The 15,232-nt window shown below is 42.2% G+C and overlaps 2 protein-coding genes across 20 annotated transcripts in view; one reads left to right on the forward strand and one right to left on the reverse strand.

Moving 5' to 3' along the window:
* Positions 1-5,515: 5,515 nt before the first annotated feature.
* CHCHD7 (coiled-coil-helix-coiled-coil-helix domain containing 7) lies at positions 5,516-15,194 on the reverse strand. 2 transcript variants are annotated; one of them, XM_081917668.1, is made up of 4 exons: positions 15,171-15,194; positions 8,357-8,448; positions 6,951-7,049; positions 5,516-5,888 (listed from the first exon to the last, which is right to left on the reverse strand). In XM_081917668.1, exons 2-4 carry the CDS (start codon positions 8,408-8,410, stop codon positions 5,784-5,786), a joined length of 258 nt encoding a protein of 85 aa, XP_081773794.1. In that variant the 5' UTR covers positions 8,411-8,448; positions 15,171-15,194; the 3' UTR covers positions 5,516-5,783. The 2 variants fall into 2 exon arrangements, with proteins under 2 accessions (XP_081773794.1, XP_081773795.1); XM_081917669.1 differs by lacking the exon at positions 15,171-15,194 and adding an exon at positions 13,110-13,263.
* The window catches only part of PLAG1 (PLAG1 zinc finger), a 34,311-nt gene continuing 32,529 nt past the window's right edge, over positions 13,451-15,232 (forward strand). For 15 of the 18 annotated variants that reach the window (XM_081917562.1, XM_081917578.1, XM_081917565.1 and 12 more), the window contains exon 1: positions 13,451-13,667. The gene's annotated coding sequence lies outside the window, so the exon portion shown is untranslated. The remainder of the gene's footprint in view (positions 13,668-15,232) is intronic. The other 3 variants (XM_081917571.1, XM_081917573.1, XM_081917574.1) reach the window with 1 other exon arrangement.

The following is a 15,232-nucleotide window of genomic DNA, read 5'->3' on the forward strand; positions in this document are numbered from 1 at the left end:
TCAGTAAGATAGAAAACTCATACCCAATCATTTGAGAGAAAATGATTTCACCACAGAAACTCAACTTGCGGGCGGGGGGGGCAGGTTTCAGAGATAAAATGTTGCTACAGGTATACTAAAATTTATTTATTTGAAAATTCACAATCTGCTTTTCATAAAACATATTAAGGCAGCTTACAACATATCAACAACAGTCTATAAGTATACGTAAAATGTCATTAAAAACACCAGTAAGGCAGCAGGAAGATACATTATAAGTTTACTTAAGACACAATATGAATTCATCTGTTAGGTTCTGCACTTATAAAAAACTGGCTTAATCCTGAGTTCTCTTTGGAATTCTGGATTCAGAAAGTTACAATTATAAGCCATATTAAGGAAATATCTTTATTAAGACCAATTAAAATGTCATGAAATAGTGAACAAGCTTTTGAGTTTTGCAGAATTCCCCCATCAGGCAAAATGTTAAACAAAATACCATTTTGTGACATTTTTGTTTGTCTGATAAGTGAGTAGAACAGCCTTGCACTCCTCTGCAAGAAACAAGTCCATGTCATGGGTATATTCCTGGAGCTAATGTTGGCCTCGGTGGCTTTGGAGTGCCTGTTTCCAGTCAGACCCTATAGACAGAGATGGCTTGGCCACTGTATTCCATGCAACTTCTGGATTGCCTTGCGCTCTGTATGGGACTGCCCTTGAAGGCTACTGAAACTTAAACCATTCCAAAATGCATTTTTCAGGTTACTGGCCAGGGTTTCATTTAGGGCTCAAATAACCTGTTAACCTATCCAATTAAAGGTGCTCCTGTTGATGTTTAAAGCCATAAACAGGCCACAAACAGCTGAAACCTACATGCCCTTTCAGCTGTTAAGATAAACAGAGAGAGGGCCTTTTGGTAGTTCCAGTATAATCAGAAGTACAGTGGTACCTCGGGTTACACACACTTCAGATTACATACGCTTCAGGTTACAGACTCCGCTAACCCAGAAATAGTGCTTCAGGTTAAGAACTTTGCTTCAGGATAAGAACAGAAATCGTGCTCTGGCGGCGCAGAGGCAGCAGGGCCCCATTAGCTAAAGAGGTGCTTCAGGTTAAGAACAGTTTCAGGTTAAGTACGGACCTCCGGAACGAATTAAGTACCGGTACTTAACGCAAGGTACCACTGTACAGGGAATGGTGGCCTGGGACATGTCTTTCTCTGTGGAATCCCTTCCCCAGACTACCGCTCTTAACCACTACACCACACTGGCTCTCAGAATAGTGTGGGATATAGAGTACTCGTGCTATATGCACCTCTCTGTGGAATCCCTTCCCCAGAGAGGTGCATATAGGACGAGTACTCTATATCCCACACTATTCTGAGAGCCAGTGTGGTGCAGTGGTTAAGAGCAGTAGTCTCGTTATCTGGGGAACCGGGTTCGCGTCTCCGCTCCTCCACATGCAGCTGCTGAGTGACCTTGGGCTAGTCACACTTCTTTGAAGTCTCTCAGCCCCACTCGCCTCACAGAGTGTTTGTTGTGGGGGAGGAAGGGAAAGGAGAATGTTAGCCGCTTTGAGACTCCTTAAAGGGAGTAAAAGGCGGGATATCAAATCCAAACTACTACTACTACTACTACTACTACTACTACTACTACTACTCTTCTTCTTCTTCTTCTTCTTCTTCTTCTTCTTCTTCTTCTTCTTCTTCTTCTTCTTCTTCCAATTGTAATTTGTTTTAGCTATTTTAATGTTGTGATTTTATATTCTATATCACTCCTATATTTTATATAAATTCCCCACTCAGTATTTTCCCCCTTCATGGGCCTATACTTTCTCTCTCCCTCTCGTGTGTGTGTGTTGGAGAATACTAACTTTAATCATACAGGAGAGATCCTGAAACGAGAGGAAAATGGCAGACCACCATGTGAAGAAGCAATATTTGAGGCGAGAGTGTTATATGCCTTCCAGCCATCCGATAATGCTACAGAGTTTGACTCCTATTGAGGTTTTCTATTGTGTGTCGCCTAATTAACATGAAGACCACGACTTTGCTCTTTATTGTTTGCTCAGTGCCTCCCAGGCTTCCAGTTTTCTCAGTTTATACTTATATATGAACTTGTTTGTTTCTTGTGCGCTCATGGAAGCAGTTCTGGTTATGTTCCATTTCACCGCACAAAGCAGCTACTATTGTCCATACCAGTTTACCAAAGTCAAAATATTATTGCATACTTGGAGGAATTAGAAAAGTCAATAAATTTCTCCATAAATATTATTTAGTCTAAATTTCTGCCCAAATGGGAGAAAGTGAGTAAAATATATTAGCAGCTTGGTGTGCCAATTGCAGTGATACAGAATAGCAAGTTGGTTAGCTGTTACAAGGTAATCAGTTGTAACAATAACCAGGCTACTCAAACGTATATTGCTGAATTTACCTATAGATTCACACTTAAGTTTGTTTGTACGATAGAGATAGAAATAGATGGAAGGCTCCTGGCTAACCATAGAAAAATTATTAAGGGGCAAGGTTATACGGGAGGCAAGCAGATGGGATCTAGCCAAGGCTAAAGAGAATTGCTCCTGCAAACATGAGCAAGGTCAAGCAGGCTTAAGAAAAAGCAAAGCATGGACCAGCCTACTGAATAATTATGAAACAGAACCCCTGGATGCTCAGTTACAGGTAAAGGTTTTCTGATGGGTGGTGGCTTCTGGCACAAAGAGTGGCTGTGTTAGGGATAAAGCTGGAGGAAGGCTAATGAAACACTATTAAAAAAAATTCAACCAGTCACAGCGGTCAGCAAACAGCCTATACACTGCCAAAGCTGACTAGTCACACCATTGCACTAATGATTCCCAGCAAAGTTAGAAAATGCAGCAGTTCATCCCAAGAATGAAGGCAAAAAGCCTCAGTGGAAATGTACCACTCACAGTACATACGTTTTTCAGGTTCCTTATTTGAAGTTGATGACAAGGGAAAGGGTCTTTTCCATTATGGCTCCCATGTGTGAAACGCTCTCCATCTGCTGCATTCACAAATTTCTTTTTGGCATCCAGTAAAAACTTACCTTTCCCCCCAAGCTTTGGATGGACTAAGATGTTTTTGCTGTTTGTGTGCTCCAAAGCTTCCTGAGGATGTTACGGAGGGTGTTATATATTTTTACCTGTTTTTGTATGTGATAATATTCATATATTTGTATAATATGCACACAATGTGCTTTTTAAAACACGTTGTAAGTTGCTTGAAGACCTCTGTGCAGCAAATGACTAATAAGTCTCATAAATCTGCTGATTCCTAATGTAATCCTTTGCTTTCTATATGTTCCACTGCTCACAAGCAACAAATTATTAACTCAGCTGATGTTTTCAGAGAAAATAGTTTATTTTTTCCCAAAAACATTGTATGAAAGCTGTGCCCATTGCTGTAAAGTACATCAATTAACAAGCATTCAAGAAATAAAGGCACTCAAATTAAATCATGCTTAGCAGCTAAAGGAACACTTGAAGGAAACCAATGTACAGCCCTGTTTCTTCAGCACATACTGGTCTGAATAAGGGACAGGGACTAGACCATTTATGAGTAAGTCACCTGAAGGGTTAGGGTTCCTTGAAAGCGGGTTTACTACTCTGGCATATTATGTTTAACACACTGGATTCTTCCTTTCCTAATTCCCTTATACATTGGGGACCTCCCTTATGCATTCCTAATTACCCTTATACATTGGACCTCCAGGTTACAATGTTTCCCCATTGTTACAAGGCCTTTTCCCCCTAGCATACGAAGGTGGGGCCCCGATTGACTTCAGCTATTTCAGCTACAAAAGCAGAAGCAGCTGAATAAGCCAGAGAACACCTTGCCTGTCTTTCAGTAGAGACCCAAGCAGAGCTTCCACAGCCACCACCCACTACTGGCAGCATTTGCAGCATTATATGTTTTTTATTTTATTGCTAATTTAAATGTGCTGTTTTAAATGTGCATTTTATATTTGACTTCCTTTAGTAATGTTCTTTTTGAAATGTTTAAGATATTTTTTGTTCACTTTGCTGCATTAAATGCATTCTATAGTTGACCTCCTTTGTAATATTTTGAAATTGTTTAAGATAATATCTTAGTTTCCTGTTCATTATGTTGCTTGGAACGTATACTTGATTTTAGTTAGTGGCGTTTTATTCTTGATTGTTGTATTTAATATTTTAATGTAGGTTGTAAACCACTTTTGAGATTCCGCCCCCCCCAAAAAAATATATATATATAAAGCAATAGAGAAATGAAATGAAAAATAAAGCTAGCAGCTGAACAGAAACAGAAGTAGGATGCAACATGTACGGGCAGGCAAAAGTAGGCATATTAGGGATTGTAAAAGTGTAGAAGTAGCTAGGCTATGTTGTATCAGGTTTTCTTTGAACTTGTTGCAATGTTGCACTCCAAAGATTTTGTGTCAGTTCAGTCTTTGGCAGCTGAAAATATCTCTTTGTTTTCTTACCATGTGTTGCAGTAACTTCATAACATTCTGGTTTCTGCACTGTTTAGAGTCCGAATGGCTAACCTCCAGCCCTCCAGATATTGTTGAACTACAACTATCATCAACCCTAGCCAATTGTCAGGGTCGATGAGAGTTGCAGTTCCATATTTACAGGGTCACAGTTTAGCCACTATTGTTCAGTTTTGCCAGCTGTGACTAGTACAGTAACTTCGGAATAATATTATGTAATGTCAAATGAAAATATGCCCTGGCTTTAAGCCTGAACTTAGTTGATTAAGCAACATGCTGTATCAGTGCTAAGACTGCAGCTGTTGGTACTGTGTTTATCTTGTGAGGCGCTTCCACATGCCACTTTTTTACAACTAACTACTGACCGGTCAGCTTGACATAAATACCAGAAAAGGTCCTAGAACAGATCTGTGAGCACTTAGATAAGGATGCTGTGGTTTCTCGAAAGCAAGCCATGTGAGATAAATCCTTTTTCTTTTTTTGATATGAGTTATAAGCTTGGTAGATCAGGGGAATGCTGTGGACGTAGTGTATCTTGATTTCAGTAAGGCTCCTGACAAAGTCCATGGTTCCTCCTGGGGGGAAAGTGACAAGTGGGGTGCTGCAGGGTTCTGTTATGGGCAAGCTGTTATTCAATATTTTTATAAACAACTAGGGTGAAGGAACTGAGGGGATGCTCATCAAATTTTCAGATGACAGCAAACTGGGAGGGGTGGCTAATGCTGCAGAAGACAGAATTGAGAATCAAAATGACCTTAACTGCTTAACAAACTGGAGAGCTGGGTCCAAACAAAATGAAATTTGAACATATGTGCAATATTGATAGAATTGCAAAACTGATTTACTATAGACAAATTAGAGAATCCCCCAATTATGTAAAGCAAATCTAACTAAAAGTGGTTCTCCTTCTTTCAGAACAATATTCACTCTTTCTCCTAATATGGTATAACCTAGGCTTTTTCTTTCAAACTAAATTCTTATTTGCCACTGTTTGTAATCTTGAGATTCAACTTTTTGCTTTTTAATAGCATAAAAAATAAAAACCATAGTTTCATCATTAAAAAGGCTGATTTATTACTAAACGTTTCTCTTACATGCCATGTAAGTTACTTTCCGATAGTCATCAAGGCTTCAGGTTTCTGCATTCGTTTCAATAAAAACCAGCTTATAGAGGCAATAGCCTAAATTATTATTCAGAAGGGTATTGTACAAAGGTGTTTAAGAAGGTGGCAACAATAGCCACCTAGTCTAAAGGTGTTTTTCAACATTCTTTCCAGAATGCCTTGCTTGCAACAACACCACTGTAACACTGCACAATCAGTACGGTATTCTTCCAATTGATGCCAGGATCTTCTCTCTCTCTTCTGCTGTAGGCATATCTGGTTTGATTCCATCTTTTCTTCTCTGCATCACGATCCCATTCTAGAAATACAGAGAATCAGTGTGGCAGTGAATTAAATTATATTCATTATTAGCAAAATAGGTATTTCAAATATTTAGATAACTGGAAGTCTAGCTGTCTTCAAAGTTGATATATTGGCAACTTTCCCCTACTTGTTTCACTGGGTTACAAGAATTATGCTGCAATACAAAGGTACAAGGGGACAACCTACCAAAACCAGTTTGCACATAAAATGCAATGTATTTGCTAATTTAAAAGCAGCATTTTCTCTGCTAAAAATATTCCGCTTAATTAGAGTCTAAAGTTGGAGAAGTCATGTTAACTCAAAATAGTCGTGAACTTCCTGCATAGCTATGCCCATTAAGATGGCAAAGACTGATTCAAAGCAAAGCAGGTTAAAGGAGAATGGTATCAGATATCTAAAGTGAAATTCAATCAAGTGAACTGTTAATGATCCACACTAGCAACGATCGAGCAGTTTGGAAATGGAACGTGGTCCTGAAATGATTTCTTGCACAAATCTGAACTGGACTGTTTGCACTTCCTAGAACTGCCTGGAGAGCACTGTGCCTTAACTTTCCCTCTTTAGCCATACATGGGCATTTAGTTTACTACCAAGGAAGAGCTAGAGATGTGCTAGCAGCTTTAGCAAGGATGTCATCTTGAGGAGCTACTACCTGGGCAAAGATGGAAATAGTGTTGCTGCTGTAATGAATAACAGCATCCGGCTAGCTCTACTTTGTGAGTCCACTGTCTCACATGAAGTCAATGCTATCTAGCTTTGATCTATTTCTCAAGTTGGCTGCAAAAGCATATGCTCCTGCAGGCCTAGGGTAAGGCAACTCTTGTACTCTTATTGGGACTGGGGTCTGCATCTAAATTCTAGAAATTGGATTATGTGAGTATCACCATCGTAATTGTGTTTAAAATATCTTGCCTCGTTAAAATTGCCAGCTTTTCCAGGATCATCAAAGTGCTCATTAAAGTGCTAAACCCATTTCCATGATCTTGCAAGTTCAGATATAAAAAAATACCACGGATAACCACAAACATTCTGATAACAGTGTGATTAGCCTACTTACCCAAAACTTTTTGCAGCTCTTGTATTTTAAAAAGTACAGGGTGCATGCATCTCTATTGTAGTTATTCTTATCCATACATTTGCTAGAGGCATCTGCTTCCTTGAATATGAAACAAGATACACTTAAAAAGCCAATAGGGGACAAATATTAACTTCCCACATGTTTTAAATGCCACACATACTGGTTGAAATGCTGCTGAACAACAAAGCTGAAATTCTGTATGTACAAACTAAGTGGTGCTCATTTTGCTTCCTCAGAAGATTGGTTCAAAACTGCAATCCTAAGCATATTTAGAAGAAAGCAAGTCATGCTACACTGAGTACCTAAGAGAGAAATGCCCATTAGGATTACCCTGAAATTGAGAAGCTTATGAAGAAAGGACTCTCAACTGCTTTGCAGTTTTAAGTTCAAATAGATTGGTGCTCAGCCATCTTGATGAAGGTCATTAACAGCAGTCAGGATGCCTCTAAGTTACTTCCCAAATGGAAAAAACCCCAACAATCTGTGCCAAGAAATACATTTCAACTAATGTGCAAATGCAAGAGTGATGGTTGTTTTAACAAAAAACAAAAAACCACCAAAACTTATTAACCCAGGGGATCATCCAATCTGCCTACCAGGCACACAAGAAATCAAATCATTATGTATTTCAGACCATATAATACTAAGAATGCCTTAAACTAACTGATTATATAATTTAATGGGATCCTATCCCTCACATTAAAGTTTGTAGAAAACAACTGTACAAAACAAAGAAAAAAGTTAGTACAGAATGTGGGGTAGGAGAAAAATGGCTGTTTCACTCATTTGCAATGAATGATGAAGGATCACTATGTTCCTTCCTAGGACTAATAGGTGTTTGGGGTGTGGTTTTTTTAAGGACTACAGATGTGATTATCTTTCTTTCTCCCTTTGACTTGTCTCAAAAATGTACAATTAGGACATATGTACTTGTTAAATACAATAAATCCTATTATCTGGTGAACTATTTAATGATTCAGTGTTGTCAGATGAAATCAGTACCTCAAACTACAAGACAGAAAAATATCAAGACTGTGGCTTGAACAAAAAAAAATCTTGATTCTTTACGTATGTATCCTTTGTTCTCCAGCTGGCTGGTATTTTTGATAACAAATTTTAAATACCTTATTAATGAAAAGGAAAATATTTACAGTGACAAACAATTCTGTACTAGTTTGTACTTAAGAAGGCATCCTGCTGTACATTTGCATTTTTGACAGATGGCAACAAATTGGTTCTATTTATGGAACTTTACAAGAATACAAAAACTATTCCAATGTTTTAAAATGCCTAATAGTGTATAGCCAACTGAAATAAATTGCAAGCTTCAAACTACATAATAATACCAACAAAAAGAATCTGTTTACTACAATTCACATTCTTACCACAAGGCAGGGATTTATGTCATGATCTCGAAGACGTTGCAGTTTTCTAGGCATAAAGATATTGGTTTGTGGTGGTACTTTAAAGATAACACCTAGAAGAAAGGAAGAGGTTTTAAAAAGCAAAACTGGCTTTCTCTTAATTAGGATTTAAGGCATTTCCCAAGGAGCGGTGCATATTATCAGCAGTACTTTTTTGCAGGTGGGGGGAAGCACATAGGTTCTCACCCCAAAATTTAACATTTGAATATTATCTTCATATACCACCACCAAAACTATAGATTTAATCCAGAGATCAAATTTCCAAAAGCCATCCTATGTGTTAATGCAGACCAATGCTAGCAGCTAAATGGGTTGCTAAGGTGAGCAGGAAAATACAAGTTCCAGGCAAGTCACCTCTATGTAGAGTCATGAGGGTACTCTCAAACTGGGGCGAAATCCCATTTTTTCCATGGTTTGAAACTGAAAAATTAGAAAGCAGAACTGAATAGCCCATTATTAATTATTTTGTCTTTCAGTAAGTTGAATTAATGTTTTAAATCAATGTTTTAAATTACTGTTTCACAGCCAATTCATACTTCTGCAAATCTCTTATAATTTAACAATAGTAAGGCTAGAGATTAAAGTGCTGCTCCTGGCTCAATGCAGATATGTTATCACAGGTTTTGTGCTAACCATGGCTTGCACTTACAAATGTACAATAGGAAATTCACTATTTTTACTTTATTGTTAGAATTTATAGGATTAAGATTCATAACCATAGTTTAAAGCTGTCAGTCTGCTTTCATTTTCCATCTGCTTAGCATTCATAAATTCATTCCAATCTTCAAGGTCTAACAGCTTTCTGAGATGGAGCAACAACTGTAACTGTGCTAGAACTGTGGTTTGTTAAGTTAACCAGCTTAAAGCCATGGTCTGAACGATATCCTTACTTGGTGGCCCCTTGCACCTGGTATGTGACCCAACACAAGTTTTTACAAACCATGTCTTTATGAAAATTATGACTGTGATGCTGTACTGAATGAGCAATGCTGTACTGAATGAGCAACTTTTAGGACTTATGTAAGTAAAGTGCTTTCAAATTCTTAAAAAATGTGATCAGGGAGAGTGCAAACCATATCCCTCCCGCAATATGGTGGCAAGATTTTGATATAACAGAAGATTCATTCCTCTTACTTCTCATAGATTTCACATTTCTCTTTGCTGCATTCAGTGGAAAACCAGTGAAATTTGAAAATGTAGTGCAGCAACATCAGGTGGGTCATAGGCTCCTCACCCCTGCCACAAACATATTACTAACGTAAGACCGAACTATTATTTGAAGAGAATGTAGATATTTGTAATTAGAAACATATAGGCTTCAGTTTGGCTAGAAATGATTCCTCAAAGTAGAGCTGGAAGAATACTTCAAATAAGAAAAATGTTGGTCTCTCAGGGCGAGAGGCTGGGAGGAGAAAGCAAAGATCCTAGACAACAGCTGGGAGGAGCTTCTGTGAGTGGTAAGAGCTAAGAATTACTCTGAAGTGAGGACTCTGTATTTTATTTGTGCTATTTGTATCTTTTATAGCTGCTATTTTTTTTGTATTATGGAAAATATTTAATAGAAATCATGTTTTAGAAAAAAGGAAGAATACTTCAGATTCTAGGTGCCAGCAGCATATTTTACAATACATCATCACTTCAGATTTTCCCATCATTATCACAGCATCATCTAAAAATCCATGACTCAGTATGCTTTATGAGAGAACTAAATACACTTTCATGAAACACTCTGAACAGCACTTCTAAAAACCTGCTTACTTTTATAATCTTACCAGAAATAATATTGGCAAGATACTACTAACATCTGCAAGGCATCCAAGAAACAGTATGGTCGCAGAGAGAATTTAGATTTAATTTTTTGGCCAGTATGACTAGACCAAGTCACACATCCAAGGAGGCTTGTATTCTAATGAGTACAATTCCAAACTTTTGATTAAAATACATACATTGTTCAACAGCTAATCTGAATATTTGTTAAATTTGTAAACCACTTTCTCATCAATGGTGCTCTCTAACCCTGGTTCACCTTGTAAGCTTTGGTTTCATTTTTTAAAAGCATGCAAGTCTAGATATATGGGAACAAATCTACCTTCTTACAATTCCTTAAGCATTTTAATTTAAATTCTTAACACAGCCATTCATACTAATGTGCTGACAACATATATTTGTTCTTACATTTGTTCTACACCTCAGGTCTTTTTTGTTTTGAAACACCTAAATATTTTTTGCTTCTCTCAGGTGGCAGTCATTAATTATAATAATTAGTAGAGTATTATCAGTAAAGATGAAAGCTTTGAAACCCACAAGGCTTTTTTTTGTGCAGTCATCACAAAAGATTAAACAGCTTCCTCAACTGGATAACCTTGTCTATGGAGGCTAAACACTACATATAGTCCTATCCCTCTTGGCACACGTTAGGAATGAGGAGTGGATCCTCTACTATACCAGCTCCTTAAAGTAGTCATTCAGCAAGTTCCTCTTTTCAGCTAAAACATCTGCCAACCACACCTCTAAATTGAAAACTGCATCCCTCAAAAGGCAGCTCTTAAACTAGCACTTGAAATCCAGTTTCAAATCCCAATAAATTGCAGTTTTCCCACAGAAGGGGCAAGGTACATGACCCTGCCCTTATTTGGATGAAAGGCCTAAACCATAGTTCAGTGCTATGGAAACAGACCTTGATGAGCCTCAGACTTGTATCTCACCCAGTTCAGAAGAATTTGCTTTCATTTTCGATTGTTGTGCATTGTTATATCCATACAAAGAACTGAAGCTAGTTTTAACTGTGTTCTATCCAAATCCAAACAAGCCAGGATTGTAAAGCCTCAATTTGAAGTTAAAATGAATCCCAGTGCACACTGACAAATCTTGGTTAGTTTATGACAGGAAGCAAATGCTTTTGATCTCTTCCTTGTGGCTGCAATGGAGAAGAGAACAGATGGGAGGGTGCTTAAGTCCAAAGCTGGCAAAGGCTCATTCCTGGAGTGTGAAACTCTAGTTTATCATTGCATCGAAATGATGCTATCTGTCTAGTTCTCTTTCACAAGCAACTTTTTCAACTGTTGGATAACAGTCCCAAGTTTTTCTAGATTACAATGAAGGTGTCTGTCTCTCATAAGGATGGGGGAAAGCCTAAAAATAATGTGCTAAGTACAAAACCATGTCAATTAAAAACAACAACTCAATGTGGTTTTGACAGGTTTGTCTTATATAGAAGGTTGGAGAAAAGAACTTGCCACACTTTAACACCAATAGATTGTTTCCTGAAAGTGAAAGGCCACACACAACCCAAGTTACCGATAGCTTAAGTAGCCTAGATGTTCATCTAGAACAGTGGTTCCCAAACTTTTTGGGACACCACCCTCTTGATTCTTAACCTCATTCACAGTGCCCTCTACCCTACAAAAAAATTGTTCAGAACAGAACTTTTCACAACCCACTAAGAAGAAGAATTAACACAATAAAACCCAAGACACTAACAATTAAAACATTTATTCATAATTTGGGTTGCTGTTGTTGCACTATAATAACCCCTCTGGACAACAATAATACAGTAGCATTGGAGAAACATCACAGAATAAAGCTATCACTAATGCACTATTACCTGGACGCGGGTGGAGCTGTGGGTTAAACCACAGAGCCTAGGGCTTGCCTATCAGAAGGTCCCAGCTCCTGTCAACCTAGCAGTTTGAAAGCACATCAAACTGCAAGTAGATAAATAGGTACCGCTCAGGTGGGAAGGTACACCGCGTTTGCATGAGCTGCTCTGGTTTCACCAGAAGCGGCTTAGTCATGCTGGCCACGACCCGGAAGCTGTACGCCGGCTCCCTCGGCCAACAAAGCGAGGTCCGCGACTGGACCTAATGGTCAGGGGTCCCTTTACCTTTACCTTAATGCACAGAAGACTGCCAATCTGGAGGATCCCCCCCTCCAGTCTAACATACTGTCCCTTTCCAACCAAGTGATTTCAGGGAGGCCCAGCAAAGCTGCTTTCTCTACCATTTACTGAAACAGTAGAACTCAAGGCAGTCTCTACAGATGCCAGAGTTGGAATAGAAAAGAGTCGATGCAACGTAAGAATGGTGCAAAAAGAAAAATGAATGAATGAATGAGGGGGCGGGGCGGGGGAGCCAAACCGCTTTAGATTTGACGTCGAAGCCCCCCACCCTTATCTCTTTAGTTCCTGTCTCACCCGGCGGATGGGCTGGAGGGTGTGGATGCTGCAGCGCACAACCCACCCCGAGCCCTGGAGCTATAAGGGATGGGAGCTACAACATGCTGCGTGTCTCTTACACACCCATACCCCGCGCACCCACTTCAGCTGCCATGTCGGGAGCCACCGAGGGCAAAAAGGAGAAGGAAGCGCTTCCTGGCCCAGCCACAGAAAGGGCAGCGATGGGCGGAGCAGCCTCAGGAGGCGCACCTGGGCGCACCCACGGGCGCCTTGCACGGGCCTGCAGCCGCCGCCGCGGCCCGCCCTCCACGAGCCTCTAGCCTAGCGACAGCTCTCGGGGGCTGCTCCGCGTGGAGCCGCGGGGCCTGACGCCGCCGCGCTCCGTTCCCAACTCGCACGCCCGGCAACGAAGCCAGGCGCCGGAGGGAGCGGGCGGGAGTTTGGCGCTGCCCTTTACAGCGAGCGGGAGGTTGGCGCTGCCACGGCGAGGCCGGACCGGGCGCCCGGCGACCAGGCGGCTCCTCGGGAGGAGACACTCACCTCACCCGCCGTGAGGGAAACCGACTCGCGGGCTCGGGACTCGCTTCCAATTCGAAAGACGTCAGCGGCTTGGGCAGCCACCTTATAAGCGGCGCAGCCTACCCCGTTACTGCCCCGCAGCCCTGCCGAAACTGACAGGCCCGGCGCCCAATCGCTCTCGCTGAGGCGCTCTGAAAGACAGCTCCGAGCCCGCCGCCGCCGGGCCAATCCGCGCGCGGTTCCTCCTCTCCCTTCCCGGAGCGGCGTCCCGTCCAACCAACGGGGCGAGCCGCGAGGCCCGAAGTGGCCGCCTCCAGGGTGCGGCCAAAGGGCTGAGTGACAGGGGGAGGTGTCCAACCCGCGGCGCGTGTGGGCGGCTGGCGGTGTGGGCGCGGCGTGTGCGGCAGGCTGAGCTGCACCGCAGCGCATACACTACAATGGCTGCTGGAAAGAGGGGAAAGCAAACAATTTCCAGGCCCGCCGCGTCCAGCCCGAAATATGGGGAAAAAATTACAGAAAAATCGGAGAACCCTGTAAAAGGCGGGAAGAGGGCGCTGAGGGGATGCTGAGGCTCCCGCGGTGAGTCTGCTGCGGGTTTGGGGGTCAGGAGCCGGGGTTCAGCAGGGAAATATTAGGGTTATTTAAATTCTGAAGGGGGAGGAGGAGGAGAAGGGGGGGAGAGCGGAGCGGCAGCGATGAGGGAAAGTTTGTGCGGCTCCATCTCCTTCCCCTGCACTCCTGGGCTGCGTCGCGCTTCTCGCGGGGTCCCCAGGAGCAGCCCCTCGAAAGAAAGCCTCGCTTTCCTCAGCTTTCGGACTTAGAGTTTCTCCTCTCCTCCGCCCCCCCCCCAACTCCTTCAGTGAGGTTTTCACTGAGAGGATCGCACCCCCCCCTTCTTCCCCCTCGTTTCTTGTTATACAAACGGGGAGGCGGTTTTGCAGAAACTTTTTTGAGAAGCCCCCAGCCCCCCCACCCCGCTTTCCTCGCTCAGAGTCTCTCTCTTCTCTATCTCTCTCCCCCCCCCCCCGAGCTCCGGAGCTTGTGCTTTGAATATAGTGACAGCAGCAGTAGCAGCAGCAGCAGCAGCAGCGAGGAGGGAGCGGAAGACATTAAGAGCCCGCGGTGCCCAAAAAATGAGAGAAAATTAATATAAATTCAGCCGTAGCACCAAAGCGGCCACATTTTGCGCAGAAATGTCGCGGGCGGGTTGCACTCTCGGGACGGGGCGGCGGGGACCCCGCGGCCAAAGCTTTAGGGGGCTCCCGAGTCGCTTTGGGGCGTGCAGCGCCCTTCTCCTCCCGCTTTTTATTGGACAAAAGTTTTTTTCTCTCCTTTCCCCCCCACCCCACCCCATCAAGAGACTAGATTGCCTCCCGCCGGACTTGGACCGGCGGCGGAGGCTTTTCTTTCCCTTCTTGCGTGGGTACGAGAGAGGAGTTTGGGGAAGGCGTTTGGAGGGTGAGTTGTATTGGGGAGGTGGGGGGGGGTTTCCTCTAACTGGAAGCAGGAGAGATCTGGAGAGAGAGCAGGGACAGCTTGTTGTCAGTATCATAAACAACCAAAATGGAGGGAGAACCGAGGCATATAACAAAATAAAAAATAGCCCCAAAAAATCCTAAAAAATGCCCCAAATCGTCTCCGTCCCCCGATTTCTCCCCTAAGAGATCAGGTTGAACCCCGCGTCCCCTCACGTCGGGGTTTCAGCTCTCAGAGAGCAAGGAGTTAAAACTGATGCCTATTTTTGTTGTTGATGACTGCTTTGGAAAGGCAAAAGCTCTTTTACAGCTCGTTCCCGACAATGCGAGAACGTGAAAATCCCCTTTCTCCCTTGAATGGTGGTGGGAGGTGGGAATGCACGAGCTGCACAACTTTGGGGCAACGAGGAGCGATTGCACAGGAGATAAATGCTGCATTTGCCAACTTTGTACCTTCGTTTTCGTGCCCTTTGTTTGTTTGGGGGGGCACATGTGGGGGGGAAAGGGGGGAGGTGGCGCGAAATGTAATACCTATGCATTGCTTTTCTCCCGACCCAATTATGATATGTAATGCAAAAAGAGCAAATATTTCCGATTTATGGAGTACCTTTTCGTTGCCTAAGGATCCCGGTGTTTGTGTCCACTGTGAAGTGCTTTCTGTTAGAGTAG

This window comes from Podarcis melisellensis, assembly GCF_964234715.1.
Source record: "Podarcis melisellensis genome assembly, chromosome: 7".
In the NCBI taxonomy this organism is placed as follows: Eukaryota; Metazoa; Chordata; class Lepidosauria; order Squamata; family Lacertidae; genus Podarcis; species Podarcis melisellensis.

What these genes read in the sequence shown, in the direction of transcription:
- CHCHD7 (XM_081917668.1), bottom strand. Translation starts at nt 8,410, where the DNA reads ATGCCTAGAAAACTGCAACGTCTTCGAGATCATGACATAAATCCCTGC. An exon ending in ACATAAATCCCTGCCTTGTG is followed by an intron (nt 7,050 to 8,356) that starts GTAAGAATGTGA and finishes TTCATATTCAAG; the next exon opens with GAAGCAGATGCCTCTAGCAA. An exon ending in AGAGCTGCAAAAAGTTTTGG is followed by an intron (nt 5,889 to 6,950) that starts GTAAGTAGGCTA and finishes CTGTATTTCTAG; the next exon opens with AATGGGATCGTGATGCAGAG.